This window comes from Vollenhovia emeryi, unplaced genomic scaffold, assembly GCF_000949405.1.
Source record: "Vollenhovia emeryi isolate VEMERY1.0 unplaced genomic scaffold, V.emery_V1.0 DF939216.1, whole genome shotgun sequence".
Classification (NCBI taxonomy): domain Eukaryota; kingdom Metazoa; phylum Arthropoda; class Insecta; order Hymenoptera; family Formicidae; genus Vollenhovia; species Vollenhovia emeryi.
The window spans coordinates 596231-611586 of NW_011967150.1; the positions used below are offsets into that span (position 1 = coordinate 596231).

At 32.1% G+C, this 15356-nt stretch overlaps 2 protein-coding genes across 7 annotated transcripts in view; one reads left to right on the forward strand and one right to left on the reverse strand.

Moving 5' to 3' along the window:
* LOC105560957 lies at nucleotides 1-12224 on the reverse strand. Of its 6 annotated transcripts, XM_012010506.1 has the most exons (25): nucleotides 12154-12224; nucleotides 11377-11644; nucleotides 10335-10468; nucleotides 9810-9972; nucleotides 9618-9727; nucleotides 9336-9504; nucleotides 8445-8560; nucleotides 8204-8335; nucleotides 7575-7806; nucleotides 7306-7463; nucleotides 7070-7200; nucleotides 6827-6981; nucleotides 6339-6463; nucleotides 5893-6070; nucleotides 5099-5560; nucleotides 4460-4690; nucleotides 4155-4385; nucleotides 3852-4011; nucleotides 3653-3793; nucleotides 3414-3559; nucleotides 2980-3177; nucleotides 2320-2523; nucleotides 1850-2221; nucleotides 1206-1365; nucleotides 1-347 (listed from the first exon to the last, which is right to left on the reverse strand). In XM_012010506.1, exons 2-25 carry the CDS (start codon nucleotides 11438-11440, stop codon nucleotides 239-241), a joined length of 4281 nt encoding a protein of 1426 aa, XP_011865896.1. In that variant the 5' UTR covers nucleotides 11441-11644; nucleotides 12154-12224; the 3' UTR covers nucleotides 1-238. The 6 variants fall into 6 exon arrangements, with proteins under 6 accessions (XP_011865896.1, XP_011865895.1, XP_011865894.1 ...); XM_012010505.1 differs by having other exon boundaries at nucleotides 6378-6463; nucleotides 7306-7806; XM_012010504.1 differs by having other exon boundaries at nucleotides 4191-4385; nucleotides 7306-7806.
* Nucleotides 12032-15356, forward strand: part of LOC105560956 (glycosylphosphatidylinositol anchor attachment 1 protein) — a 6708-nt gene continuing 3383 nt past the window's right edge. Inside the window, exons 1-9 of the mRNA XM_012010501.1 lie at nucleotides 12032-12281; nucleotides 12380-12597; nucleotides 13339-13495; nucleotides 13573-13781; nucleotides 13860-14077; nucleotides 14407-14591; nucleotides 14689-14819; nucleotides 14893-15089; nucleotides 15153-15320. Coding sequence (XP_011865891.1) covers nucleotides 12140-12281; nucleotides 12380-12597; nucleotides 13339-13495; nucleotides 13573-13781; nucleotides 13860-14077; nucleotides 14407-14591; nucleotides 14689-14819; nucleotides 14893-15089; nucleotides 15153-15320 — 1625 coding nt within the window. The 5' untranslated portion in view covers nucleotides 12032-12139. The remainder of the gene's footprint in view (nucleotides 12282-12379; nucleotides 12598-13338; nucleotides 13496-13572; nucleotides 13782-13859; nucleotides 14078-14406; nucleotides 14592-14688; nucleotides 14820-14892; nucleotides 15090-15152; nucleotides 15321-15356) is intronic.

The following is a 15356-nucleotide window of genomic DNA, read 5'->3' on the forward strand; positions in this document are numbered from 1 at the left end:
GAGTATCTGTTCTTGTCTTCCTTACTGTTTCCAGCAAATAACCTCCATCATCTCTTTTTCTCTGTTTTCGTTGTGCTACCCTCAGGCCTGTCCTACCGATCTGCTGGCAACTGCTCACTCCCTACCAATCACCTCTTCTCCCTGTGAAGCAAATCTCTCCCGCCCTAGAGGCAGAGTGGTTTCTCGTGCTCTCTTTTCCGAGTGTCCTCTTTTTTCTCTCATTCATCCTTCCTTCATCTCATTTGATTCGCATTGGTATCTGACGTTTCGTCCATACATCCCAGCCAGACCCATAAGCGATTCGAATACGCGCGATTACCGGAAAATTATCGCTCAATATTCTACATCTAAAAATTGAAAATAGTATGAAAATACGGCAAGTATGTTTGTCGCATGTTAAACATGAATATCGATATTTGATGTTTATACGTAAAATCTTACTTATTTGTTAGTGTTGTTTTATCGTTTTTGAATTTATCTTTTCCGAACTTCTCTTCATCTTCCTCTCGTAAATTAATTTACTTTAACTATTTTAATCTATAATTTCAAATGTAACTGGATACAAATGAATTATTTATTAATATAATTGTATAATTTTTAACTGAGGAACCTTAATTTAATCTTCTTATGAGCAACTTGGTAAATATTGTTTTGGGTCTTGATTTCAATTAGTATAATTTACATTTTTCGATTTTCTCGTCCGAAATCATTTCTCCTTAAATATCCCACGTACTTTTTTATGTTTTACGACATCAAAAGTTGCGTTTTTATTTTCGGATTTTTTAAAAATATTATTAATGATAAAATTTCTTTTCCCCGTTACAAATTTTCCTTTGCGCGTCTTCTCCTTTATATCAAATCGTAAACTTCTTCGAAACCTTCTCGTAAATCAAATATAATATATGTATACAGTATGTTGTATTAATTATTGATATATTATATTTATGAAATCTTTCTATTATTAAATTAAAATATGTATAACACATACACAAAACATTGATAGTTTATATAAATAGCTCAGCAAAAAGATATGTGTCATTTTTTATATCTCCTAAACTAGAAAAGCACAGAAACGTCTATTTGTTCGACTATTATACATATACATCTATATTTGAATAGGTACGAAGACTAGATAGAAAGATTAAAAAGCCGATATACATATTCTGCAATTCCGATAAATAAATTATTATAAAATTATAAGTTACCTGAAATAAAGTACGAGACTTATTATAATGCAGCACACCAAAAACAGAATCATAGCCAACGCTGCATAAGCCACAAATTCTTCACTTGGCATCCACCCAAAAATTGGTCGCGTTAGTTTGTCTTCCATTAAATGAGTACGCCAATTTGGAGCCTCGAGAACTTATTCAATTGATAATAACACAAACAATATTTTTTACAAGTAAAATAATTTTTTTAAAACTTAATTAAAAGACACGTTATTTACATTTTTCGAACGTGTAAATAAAAGATTTTATGATGCGTACGTTTATATTTCTAAACTATAATTTGCAATCTAGATTTTTTGTATTTACTCTCTTTAATTTCTCTCTGAACAGAGTCATCATGATTTAAATATTTACGTTCAAAACAAACGTTTCAAACATTACACGTTAACATTAGTTTAAATATTTGTTTTTAATGTAAATAAATGTTTTTATAATTTACTATTTTACAACTGGTTTAAAGATATATATCTCTGAGAATATCCTTTCACTTGTTGCAGATTGTATTATCGATTTGATGATACAATATCCTTTTCTAACTTAAGTATATCTTAATATCAAACTACTCTTGTAAAGTGAGAAGTTAAGAAATGTTCATATATTATGTCGTATAGTAATACCTTTTACGTTGATTATATTTGTCGTCCATTTAAAATTTAAATCCGTTTGCTCCACAATGCATCTCCATATACCGTGATGAGATTTATTAACAATGGGAATGTAATCAATATTTACAGCTACAGGCAATGTAATTCCATAGTCTTTCCATATGTTCTTATTGATTGTCCAATAAACTTTCAAATCGGAATATATGTAACCAAGGACAGCACAGTGGCATATCACATGCATAGATAGAGTTTCGCGAATTGTAATGCTTTCCTTAATCGGAATCACTGCTAAAGTTATCGCCTTAATTATCATATATGTACCGTCTATTCGATGTACAGTGAGTGTATATACACCCGAGTCGTTTAATACTGCTCTACTTATTGCTGCAAAAATGATCAAAGTTATATTACTCACTTATTAGAGACAAATAAGTCATTGCGTAATAATTAATTATTGTGACTAAATATTATATTATATATACCGATTTCATAATTCTTAACTTCTAATCTATGATTATTTTGAATAAAAATCCCATTATGAGACCACTGTATTTCGGAATCAGGCGATTCAGCTTTGATGGAATTTATGATATTAGAATCCGAGCGAAGTGATATCGGTGCATATTCCTGCACGATTAGAGCAGAGTGATTATGTGCAATTACTCTTTTTATTAAATTTGTGGTATCTATAATTGAAACATATAAAATACATATGTATAAAATACATTTAAAAATTAAAATAATAAGTGGGAAGGAGAAAGGGCCAACGCGAGCCAACCGCAGGTGTCCGTGCGAAATTATCCAATGTGGAAATATTTAATCCATTTATTAACATATTCAAACGTTTCGACCCATTTTCGGGGTTGGCTTTATCTGCAGATCTTTATTAATTACTTTCCCATTAATTTGTGAGAAACTCGCAAAACGTTAGAAGATTTTTCTACTTAGTTCAACTCTACCTACCTACGAGCAATATTAAATCTATTATAGGACATCTATGAAGGAATACACCCTATTACAAAATAAATATGTAAAATCTTTTGTAAAATATATTTTACGTCCTAAAACAAAATATTTTGCTGTCCTGTAGAAAAAAAAACGTTAAATATTAGTAATAGAAATAATGATTTACGTCAGCATACCGTCGGTTATGTCGCCACAAAGAATTGTATTGCAACGACCTGTCATAGTACTGGATCCTATACAAGGTTCACCCCGTACATTAGGCTCCGGTGAATTACAATACCGTCTTCTAGTTCCTATGCCACCGTTGCAACTAGCACTGCATACCCATGGTCCCCATTCTGACCATCCGCCATCTAAAGGGGGCCCATCTATGTCTGTGTGCAATTAAATAACTGAATAATAAGATGCAAGATAAACAAGTCAAGTACGATGCAATAGTAATTACTACTTTTTATATTTTATAATAAATATACTATCGAGGATCATTAATAAAGAAACAATGTTAATGTAACAATATTCTTAAATCCATATAACATAATTTAGAACATAATTTTTTTGTTTGAGATTATATTTTTGAAATTTAACCTTTTCATACACCTTTGATTAATACCTGATGGTATACAATTTGCACTCCAAGTGGCCCAACCTTTCGGGTCCACGGCGAGGGAGAAAAAATAAAAGATGAGCGGTTGACGATGTGTATAATAAAATATGTTTGTTTCGTTGCAAAATACTTGAATTGTATTTTCAGACCATCTTCACGGCAAAATTGTGGAAAACCGTAAATTAGTTAAGTTGCACGTTTACATTAGGTTTGACGAAATATAAATGCACATTTAATTAGATTACTTTATGGTAATATTTGTCCAGTAATTCGTATTAAATATGGGCTTGGGTGCTTTCTGTTTGTAATAAACTCTTACTCGGGGATACGTATTTTTCAGAAAATATATCCACTCGCCGCGTTCGCCGAGTGTAAGCGCATAAAATCTGTAAACCATAATGTGTTATAAATGGAAAGAGTTGTGAAATTAATATTTTTACTTACCCTGGTGCGGCAGGCATTAAAAGTAATGGTATTAGAACGACACCCTTGGCGCGAATCATCAACATTAATTTACTGGGTCTAAGTATTTCTTCTTTGGACCATGTCGATAATGGCAATATCCTAGTATAGCGATCAGTTTGTGTGTTTTCTATATGGCATCCTATATAATAGTTGAACGCAAGAAACAATGAAAAATATAATGAATGCAAGAAATAATAAGAAAGAGATAATTAATGCAAGAAATAATTAAAAAAAGATTTTGAAAATAACTGAAAATACTCATTTTGAGTGGCAAATATATACTTGAGGTACAATCAAAGGCAACTCCTATTGCATGACCTTTCTCGCTATTATAGTAATAATAGATTGGTAAAAATGCTTTAGCCGGTTCAGGATGTTTCCATTCAAATAGCGGATTTGATGCTCCTTCATAATAAAGAAGAACATGTCCTCGGGGTATGCGAATAATAAAGCTGCTCCACTTGCCAAGATACAATAAATGCGGTAATGTTTTTTTCTTCACCAAAATTATGTCTAATAAATGAACAAAATATATAGTACGTATACTTATACACCAAGTTTTTCATCGGAACATGTTTTCAAATTACTCTGTTCTTCCGATTGATAATAAAGAAGCACTTTCTCGTTATCTAAAGCTCCAATCTTAAGAATATAACGAGATTTTAATCCATCATCTGCAGTGAACACAAACGTTATGGTATCCGGTAAATCGGGTTCCCATGCTTTTAATGAGAAATATATGCCTTCTGTACGATACTCTGGCAAAACATATAATCTTCGTCCAATGCCATGTCCTTTTACGAAAAATGTACATTCTTCTGTATGGGATTAATAATATAAATATAAATTTATATCATCAATCCGTTATACTCCTTAGACTCCATTCACTTCTTTGATTGTATTATAATTAAATAGAAATATACGGGGCGAGTCGTAAAGGCTGTCCCAACCTTTTATTATAAGAGGTGAATTAATTAAAAATGCCTAAAATCTCGTCCCACATGTCTCAATCATGTAATATCTAATTATTTCTCGAGAAATGTAATCAGATATTACATGATTGAGACATGTAGAATGATATTTAATTAATTTTTTTCCAAGTTGGCTACAGTTGGTCAGTAATTCATCTCTTATGGTAAAGGGTTGGGACAGCCCTTACGACTCACTCTGTATTTCATTGTTCTTAATCTAACCAATCTTATCTTGCGTGATAATTGAAGTGTTACCTGGCTTCTCACAATCCCTTACATTGCACAGATCTTGTGGCACCAACGGATCCGTTGTGTAACACCAAGTGCCAGCAATATTGCGCGAAGGATCTCTACAATAATTATTGGCATCTCGTACGCTACGTTCGGGATAAAGAGTATCATTTAAATACGCTCGGTCGACAAAATGGGCAGGTTTGGTAATTATAAATTCGGATTGTGACGATAAATTTGATAATGATGGTTTGGACATAAGCGAATGCGATGGCATCGATAAAATGTCTTGTTTTGTCGTTAAATAATGTTTCCAGCGAGATTTTGCAAGAGGTGATCTTAAAGTCCTAGGAAGTTTTGCTTTCAATGACATATTTGATTCATGGATCTGTTCATAATTGTTTGACCATTTTGCACAAGTTCGGCCTGAACGAGTCGTTGATAACGTGCCTATATAATCATTAGCCGTTCCTGCCATTCGACATTCTGCAAAAAGCAGAAGAAATTAAGCTCTAATTAAATTTTATAAAATATATGATATTATTAGTAATATAGGATTAAATATCTTACAAGTAGGTGTGAAATTATTGTCTCAAACTTTTTATGATTATTTAAGAAAATAAAAGCAGTATTTTTAACTAGACTTGAATCTGTCATAAATGCATAAAAAGAAATTTATTTAGATTATAATGGATTACTCTATATTTATAATTTAATAGGAATAATGCAAATGTTTTAATTCTACTCAAAAAAATAAGAAGAAGAAGAGACTGTAAACAAATAAATAATATGTCCACTAATGATGTCGACATAAATACCTGATGATCTACAAGTTCGTACAGGACAAAATTGTTTTGTGATACTAATGGCATGCGAAGCGGAAATCGTATAGCAATAAGGTCCATTAGGATCATGCGTTGGATTTCTACACATATTTAAAGCTTTCACCACAGATCTATCCACAAAATTATCTGCTATTTTCTCATGGTATGGTATCTAAAAATCATGCAATAGTTTTACTAAAAATATAAACATAATAAACATCTTTCCTAAAATATACTAGACATTCTTTAAATACAATAGAGACAACACAGAAATAAACAAACGTTAGCATATGCTCTTACAGTTAAATTCAATTTTCAATTGCAAATTGAATGCCTAGTTATCAGTTCTATATGTTAAAGAAAAAATATATATGTATAGTTTTGGATTATATATTACTGTTCTATATAAATTTAAGAGAAATACATTGTGGAAATTAAACCTCTTCTGCTATCCATGGTATACACGGAAGTTCTCTTACACTTGTCCATTGAGTTCCTTGATATTGATAATCAATGATATTTTGAATACAATTTGGAGGTTGAGGATCTTCTACCTTGTCTGATGCTATTCAAAAATAAATATTAAATTGAAATTAAATTACGCACGCACGCACGCATGCACGCAGAGAATCTCAATCTAGTTGAAAAATTAAGTAAATACTTAAATAAAACCGCGTTTTTTAAAAATTGCGTTCTTGAGGAAAAAGTATAGAATCTTTATAAAATTTTATTTCTACTTTTCATAAATTAATTTTTCATGATTTATGACTGTAAGAGTAAATTTTAAAATCTTTGGAGAGCTAGGCACTATGACGAGGAAAAAATAACGAGTTAGGACTAGATCAAGATTCAAACTGGGATGCATTATCATTACCTAATACATATGTAGAAAGAGCATTTTAAAATTCGCAACATAAAATATATATACCATCAGGTGAACAAAAGAATGTCCAGTGTGCTATTGTTTGATCGCTTCCCACGCTGAACCAACGTAAGGTAATTAATAAATCATGATTTGCATTTATAACTTCTTCACTCCCATATGCGCGTTGCGAAAATAAACGCAGATGTGTCCCGAAAATACTACAAACATTGCACATAAAAATGTATTATTGTGACGATGAGATATAAATGTTTTTTAATAGGTAAATGAAAATATGTATATATTGACCTAACAATAAACTCTTTCCAATTCCAATAGTCTATTAATCCTTTAACTACAACTTCTTTCACATATTGTTTTACTGATTTCTCGCTTTCTTGATACAATAGAGATGTAACGTCATCACGTCCAATTTCTATCTAGAATAAATATCTACCGCTGTTCATACGTTTTCACAGTTACGTCTAATTTTTGATTAAATATATCTGAATATATGTATAAGAATAGAAGTCTTTCGATCTTACTGTAAAACAGGGAAATAGTGCACCAGGGCTTTGGTATAATCGTATTTTTATGTTATGGCTAGCTCGAACATAAAAATGAATATCGTGCGTATCATTACTTTTTTGCATAGGCCAAATTCTCAAAAATTCATCTTCAAATGTTATATGACTTTCACAATCTATACACCCAAGGAATAAAGGATTCAATAAAATAATATTATAATTTATATATGCCATACATATTATATATGCCAACATATACGTAATATTATAATTTATATATGCTATACATTTTTGACAAAATTCCGTCCTCCATAAAATTCCAGTGCCCATGATGCCATAGTATAAAAAATTGTCAGGATATAAACTTGAAATACTATTTTCCATTTTATACTTGTCCATAAATAAAGGTTTAGACACACCATATAATCCAAGAGATATGAAACCACCACCCCATGCAATCCACAGGCCAGTCCACTTAGAACTGAGTAATATTGTAGGTGTATTTTCAAACAAATGCACCTAAAGATATACATATATATAAATGATTATATATAAATATAGATAAATTAATAATTAATCAGATGTTACGTTATTACATAATGCATACAATATTACATTAATGCTTTTACCATCTAACCCAGAAACAATTACCATATAATTTTTACACCCCAATATCGAAAAACTAAAGCCCATATCATAGTTTTCTTTATCAATCGAGAATCTTACCTTTTAAAAAATTCCAAGATCTAATCTGCATAATGGAAAGAATTTAAGACCTATACATACTTAGTATTGATCTATTAAAACTTGCTGGAATATAAAAATCTCTCCGGATGATTGTTTGTGCAAAAAATAAAATGATTGTCTCCGGGTTAAACGTTCTTATTTTTTGTTTTTAGATTTGAATTGTGCTAACATCAGTAGCTGGATATGTTTGGCCGCTGACATTATTCGAAATCAAAAGTTCAACTCCTGCCTTCCAATCTTGAGCAATCTTCTTGGCAGAAGATGGAACTGGAAGCAAACTTAATAATATTCTGGCTTCTGCCTAGATATATTAGATTAATTTCAATAATTGTGATTAATGTAATCTTAATTTATTAAATTTATCTGTAATTAATATTTAATATTATCTATACTTAACAAGGTTGATATACATTTTGTTCATCAAAAGGGTTCCAAAGTTTAATCCAGACGGATATGTTTCCATAAGTGCTATTTAATCTCGTTAATATAGTATAGGTTGATGAATTTTGTGAATACATCAAGCAATCTAAAAACATTTTATAATTAATATCATATTTTTCAATATATTTAAAATATTCAATAGATGTTATAAAAATCTTACAATTATTATTTTTATATTGTTTTTAATATTTAAACATTAAAAACTATAGATTTATAGTAAAAAAATCAATAATAAAAATATAATTCAAATTTCATAGAAATTATCTTTCTAAAAATATAGTTAATTTTTTGTAAAAGACTCTAAACAACATAAAATTTATAAACGTATATTCATTCGTACGTTATTTATAAACGTAATTCAGTTTATAAACGTTATATTCAAACCGAAGAATTCTTTTATTTTTAAAAATATTATAGGACCAGCTGGGTTGTCCGGTTTTGTCCAGGTCTTCTTTCTCCTAAATTATCTTCTCTAAATATCATTATTATTCAATAAAATATTTTAATTTATCTGTACACACACACATGCATGGAAAACTAATTTTAAATGAATATGTGATATACTGTTAAAAAGATTTTAAATACTCGTAACTAATTTGTTAGGTTCGTACAAATTAAAGATTCAATTACTTTTTAGTGACAGCGTACAGAGTTCTATAAAAGAAAGTATCATGAAGTTCGAAGAACGTAATACGTACGTACATATATGTAATATGTATATGTATAATGACAAATCTTGGAGTGTTAACTTAAGTAGAGTTTCTTTTAACAATAAATATATGTTTACGTATTTGTATAAGTTCTATCTTTAATCTTTAATTATTGTAAATCTTTGGTGTTCTAATTAAACAAATACCTACCTTCATCATTGCAAAATGGAATGTCGCAATATTCTTTTTCTACTTGTTCGTAATTTTTTCCTTCTACGTAACACCAAGGACCACCGGCGTCACCATTTGGATTTCTACAGAAATTATTTGCCTTCACTCTTGATCCATCTGGAAAATCCTTATCGCGGAATTTAATATTCTAAAACCAATTATCTAATATTGAAAAGTGTAAAAAAATAAATTTTTACGGTAAATGCACGTTTTCTTGCGATATTAGTATATATACATCATAGTAAGATTCAGATATCTTACTTTCATACTGTCAAGTTTATATTTTCTGTTCCAAGATTTGCACTTTCTTTTTGAAGTACTAAAACTACGATTTCCGCCATACTCCGCTCCTGGTCCCGTTATTATACAATCTATTATGCAATTACATAAGATCTTGAATATTTGTTAACTTTTATTTTCTTTACGTTTTATTATTAAATTCGTAATATTTACCTTTGTAATTACAAAGAGGAATATCACATTCATCATCAATTACCATAGGTTCTAATGTATAACACCAAGGTCCCCTAGGATCTCGAGTAGGATTTCTACAATAATTTTTTGCAAGTTTCATAGATTTCTCTGGAAAATCTGTGTTACTTATATCCTTGCTAATCTAATAACAAAAGAAGACAATTTATATTGATTATTAATGATATATAACATACAAAATATAAGAGATGTAGTCAAATGAGGCTCAAAAATACAGTATCAAGTTATATACAATATGATACCAAAGATTGCAAACTCAAACTATTATTTTTAAATTTCTTATGCTTTTATTTTGTTATCCGCCATTTTCAATAAATTTATCTCGCAACATTGAAATGAACCGCTTCTTAAAGTAGAGATTTCAAGCTTTATTTTCATTTCTCTATAGACCTTTCTATCTTTATTATAATATTTACAAAGTTATTGTCATTTAAAATTTGGTGATTTTTTTCCCGATATATTTTAATATATAAGTTATAAACGAACTTCATGAAGTGGTCGTTGGGCTGCCCATAATTGACAACGCAAACCACTAATAGTTGTCATAATAAAACCTTTGTACTCAGTTCCTAGTTGAGACAACTTGCACTTAAATAAATCAATGTTCGATGTATTATGCACTAGAAAGGAATAAAGATTAATAATCGGATAGATTTTAAGATTATCATACGGAGAACAAACAATTTTGATATTGGAAACTATAAATAGGAAGAAAACAGTTGAATTTTTAAGCTTTTATTCTTATTTTTGTACTTTTTACTTTTTCTTTGCACCATGTTCCTATTATGTATACATGTACGATCATGTGATCAAGCAAAAATGAAATAGGAGGAAAGTTATAATACAACATAGACTATTCATTAAGAAATGCAGACCGATAAGGAACAAACTGCTATTTGTTTTCTGAACATCTTAGACCAGTATTCATAGCCAGATCTTATATTCGAGACCGCCCTAAGATCATCTTTTGATACTCCATAGCCAATGAAATGTTTCATGCAGCGTCTTTAGATAAATTCAAGACGATCTTGAATATAAGATCCAACTATGAATACCAACCCAGCAAACACCAAAGTAACAATTACATAACATCGGGTTTGTTTTCTGTTCCTGCACTGGTGAACTAGTGCAGTAAGCTAGAATGAGAAAAAATATGCTTGTCTTAAATTACTCCAATTTATTGCACTAGTTCACTAGTATAGGAACAGAAAACAAGCCTATTAATGCAAATGTAATATAACAGGCATGTGTTATATTATCATTTATATTGATGTTATGTAACTGTTACTTTGGTGTTTGCTGGGAACTTTAGTATATCAATATCATAGTTCAGGGATGTATTGGACGGATCTTCCAAAAGTTTGTCCAAAATATCAGGAAATTAAAATTGGACAGCCTGAATTCTAATCGACACATAATTATTCACTGGCGATCCATCTATCTGAAGATTAAATATCTGTCTTATTGTTTCCAATTCATGAAATTACATTGACTGTTCTCCTTTTGAAATTTGCACTATTTTAGTTACACGAATCTGCAGTAATCAAGTTTAAAATTTGCAAGAGTATCGCACAATATTGTTCAACGTGCATATTTTTCTCTCAAAAGAATAATTTATAACAAACGAGATGTATTTGAATCCTCCAGAATATTTTGCCTGTATTCACAGGGTTTTCCGTCCAATATTCTTCCCCATTGTGGTCAACGCCGCAGTGTCTTAATGTTATTTCTGTTTATTATTGTTTTATATGTTATCTCTTTGTTAGCACTGTGCAAAATTTCTTCCATAAATTGAACTGCAATGTCAAAGAAATTAATTAAATAAGAAGGGCATTTATTATTATTACAATTAGTTTATTATTTAAATGTTATGAAATAAATAGACATAATAAAGGAAAATTGTAGCAGTCTTCCATGCCACAATAGAGAGTTTTCTATTATAGTAGAGAAAAATTATAGAAATATTATGAAACCCAGTGAACAAGGAACAATAATTAACATGATTTCTTATAGAAAAATTACAGAAATATTACGAAGCCCAGTAAACAAGAAGCATTAAATCAATATTTAAAAAATATTCACTTTACGGTATCAAATGAAACGCCGGTGTGGCCACTCTCGGGTTTCTCTCTGCTAAAGGTCGTTTGCAGCGAGAGGTTCGCTGCATGAAAAGGCACCTTTAGGATAGACCGACAGAATGTAATTTTACTAGGTTAGGTGCGAATATTACTGTGGCGACTGAAGTGATTAATTTGAAGCCTTAAATTGCGTCTCTCTGCGAAACGAACGAGATGGGTTTACTTACAGATCCCAGAGCTGGAACTGGCAAAATTATAAAATTGTTATTAAAATGGGAGAAACCGCTGTGCTTCGTGCTGTATGCAGGAGGAGTTGTATGGCTGATGCTCTTGGCGTTACCGGCGTTTAACGACAGTACGTGTGTCTCTTCTAAAGAAAAATTTCACAATAATTAAAGGTGCAATTGCGTTTGCGACTCTAATTTGTGTGCCAACTAACAGCGTGACTTTTAGACACCTATTTCTCCGAGAATGCCTTGCTACCTGGGCTGGTCACGAAGGAGAGTAACCTGGAACAAACGTCGAAGCAGTACTACCATGAACTGATGCACGAGATGAAAAGATATCCGGATGGCATGCCTTACGCGTGGCTCTCGGCAAAATTCAGTCAGCTTCATCTAGATGTGCACGTGCATAATTTCTCCCTGATTTATCCGTTTCAGGAACAGAAGGTAGTCGCAAAATATACAATAAGGTCCAGTTTCACAAACGTCGGTTAACTATTAACCAGAGTTCAATCGACTTCCTATCTTTCTCTATCTTGTTATCCAAGAAGAGACAGAGGATCAATTAACCATGGGTTAGCGGTTAAACGACGTTTGTGAAACTGGCCCTTAGGGCCAGTTTTACAAACATCGGTTAACTGTTAACTAGGGTTCAGTCGACTCCCTATCGTTTTTCATCTTATTATTTAAGAAGAGACAGCGGATCAATTAACCTTCGGTTAGCAGTTAACCGACGTTTGTGAAACTGGCCCTAAGTAAACTTGATCGTTTTATATAGAAATAAAATTTGCGGCATTACTGGGCATTGCTAGTCATTACTAGACATTGTTTGGGCATTAGGCCTTTGCTGGGGCATTATAAAGATAAAATAAGATAAAACAAGATAAATGAGATAAAATAAGATACAAAGTAATGCCCACCGGGCATTAGTAGGCACTGGTGTACAAGATTTTGGTCAGCGGTTTTCCCCCTCGACATTTTCCTATCGGGGTAATAAACGAATTCAAAGGAACAAGGACTAAAGAGAAATTCTTATTTTAAATTTATGGCGAAAAATATTAGCCAGGGGGTTTGAACCTGGACCTCCTACTATCCAGGACAAACGTCATAATGAATTCGACACTGGGGCTAAAATTAATAATATTATTTAACGATACGCCTTCTACATACATGTGCAAAATTTTCTAGTTTGCAGGACAAAATATTTACGGCATTGTCAGAGCCCCGCGAGCGTCCAGTACCGAAGCCATTGTAGTCGTTGTACCATATAGACCTATTAACAGCATTTATTTAGACACCGCGCCTTCAATAGCTCTGCTACTTGCCTTTGCAAAATTCTGTAGAAGTAAGTTTCTCTGGAAATTGCCATCGAACGACCGACGAGTGTGTCGAAGACACTTTTAAATAGCTGTCTGCTTGTAGAGCAAAAGTATTGGGCAAAGGATATAATATTTCTCGTGACGGAGCATGAACAGTTGGGCATGCAAGCGTGGCTGGATGCGTATCATGGTGTCACCAGTGGCCAGGAAGGAATCCTGATAGCGGGAGATTTATCGGGAAGAGCCGGATCTATTCAAGCTGCTATCAATCTTGAATTTCACGCGATGAAAATTACATCAATTGACGTCAAGGTAAATATATATATGTACAAGTAGACATTATTGTTATACTTTATTCTACTCTGTTCATAACATCAATTTTGTTCTTAGATAGAAGGGCTAAATGGGCAGCTGCCCAATCTAGATCTTTTTAATTTGGCGCAAAACATGATAGCCAAAGAAGGAATCCGGCAGTCTTTCCAACGACGATTCGACGTCAATTACAGGGACAAATTAAAAAGCTGGTGGTATCATTTTAATACGTTGACGAGCATGGTAGCGACGCAGGCCACTGGGATACCAACTGGTAACCATGGACTCTTTCACAGGTACAATTAACAAAGTGAGATTGTATTAATAGAATTGATTCACAGCTCTCTAATTTTATGCGAGTAAGTAAGAGATTGAACAAGAGAAAATGACAAGAAGAAATTATTGACATAATGTAGGATTATAAATAAAAAGCCTTGCATTCCTTCAATCAAAACATTTGTATAAAGCGACTATTATCTCTACATATGATTTTTGTGCTCGAATCTTGGAAAAAATAAAGCTTGATTATTGACTCGGATTTTTAAGTATGTACAAGTGTTGAACTTGATTCGACTCTTAGTCTTCTATAATGTTGATTTTTACATTTATCACGATTTATTTACAGGTTTGGCATCGAGGCTATTACATTGGAAGGCTTCAAAAAGTCCGGAAAAGAGACGGAAGCAAATTTTTACCAAGTAGGACGCATAGTGGAGAGTATAGTGAGGTCACTTAACAATTTATTAGAGCGTTTCCATCAGTCGTATTTTTTCTATTTATTGCCTTCCACAGATCGCTATATTTCTATTGGTGAGAAAAAAATTAAATAAACACTATATATTCCAAATATATTCCTAATTTTTCTGGTTCAAATGTTGAAAGTAAATTAATGAAAATCACTTTGCAGGATTATACATGCGGCCTTTGGTACTAATAATTGCTAGTGTATTTATAAAGGCATTCTCTATTTGGCAAAGACTACAAGCCTTGAACAATTCGAATGAGACAAAAAAGGATAAGCAAGATTTATCGAATCAGGTAAATGGAGCTTTATGGTTAGTTAACATAGGTTTTATCGCGATTTCACGTATTCCCGTGTTCTGTTGAATAGGTCGAAGAATTTGACATTGGAAGTATTACTTCTGAAGTGTTGTGGGCGCATATTTTCGGAATATTAGTAATGGCCTCCCCTCGATTTTTCACCTTAATCGGATCGCAGATGTTCAATTTACGTACAGAAGACTCATTGTACATCAGTTTCGCCTTGATCACGATTCTCACGTTGCTATGGCGCTTTTATTTGAGGAGGTAAAGGCATAAAGTCAACTTGTGCAACTATTTAATCGCGTTACTGATAAATATAATTTACAGATCGGTCAAATACGAAAATATATCACTCGTGTGTGTCATCGCGCTGATCGAGCTGGCCACCGCGCTAATGTGCGTAGCCATGCACAATTTTTCATTGGCCTTAGTAACGGCCGTCGTGTACGTGCCAGTTATATTGTTGATAACGCCGCACGACGAATCCGCGTCCAGGTGAGCGCGATCAGAGTCTGTCCTTACATTCGGCCG

Coding starts and splice junctions, on each gene's coding strand:
- LOC105560957 (XM_012010503.1), bottom strand. CDS start 11,440: ATGCACGTTGAACAATATTGTGCGATACTCTTGCAAATTTTAAACTTG. Junction 8,336..8,444: donor ACCCTTTTGATGAACAAAAT/GTATATCAACCT, acceptor TAATATATCTAG/GCAGAAGCCAGAATATTATT. Junction 3,560..3,652: donor TGGACAAATATTACCATAAA/GTAATCTAATTA, acceptor TTTGCCGTGAAG/ATGGTCTGAAAATACAATTC.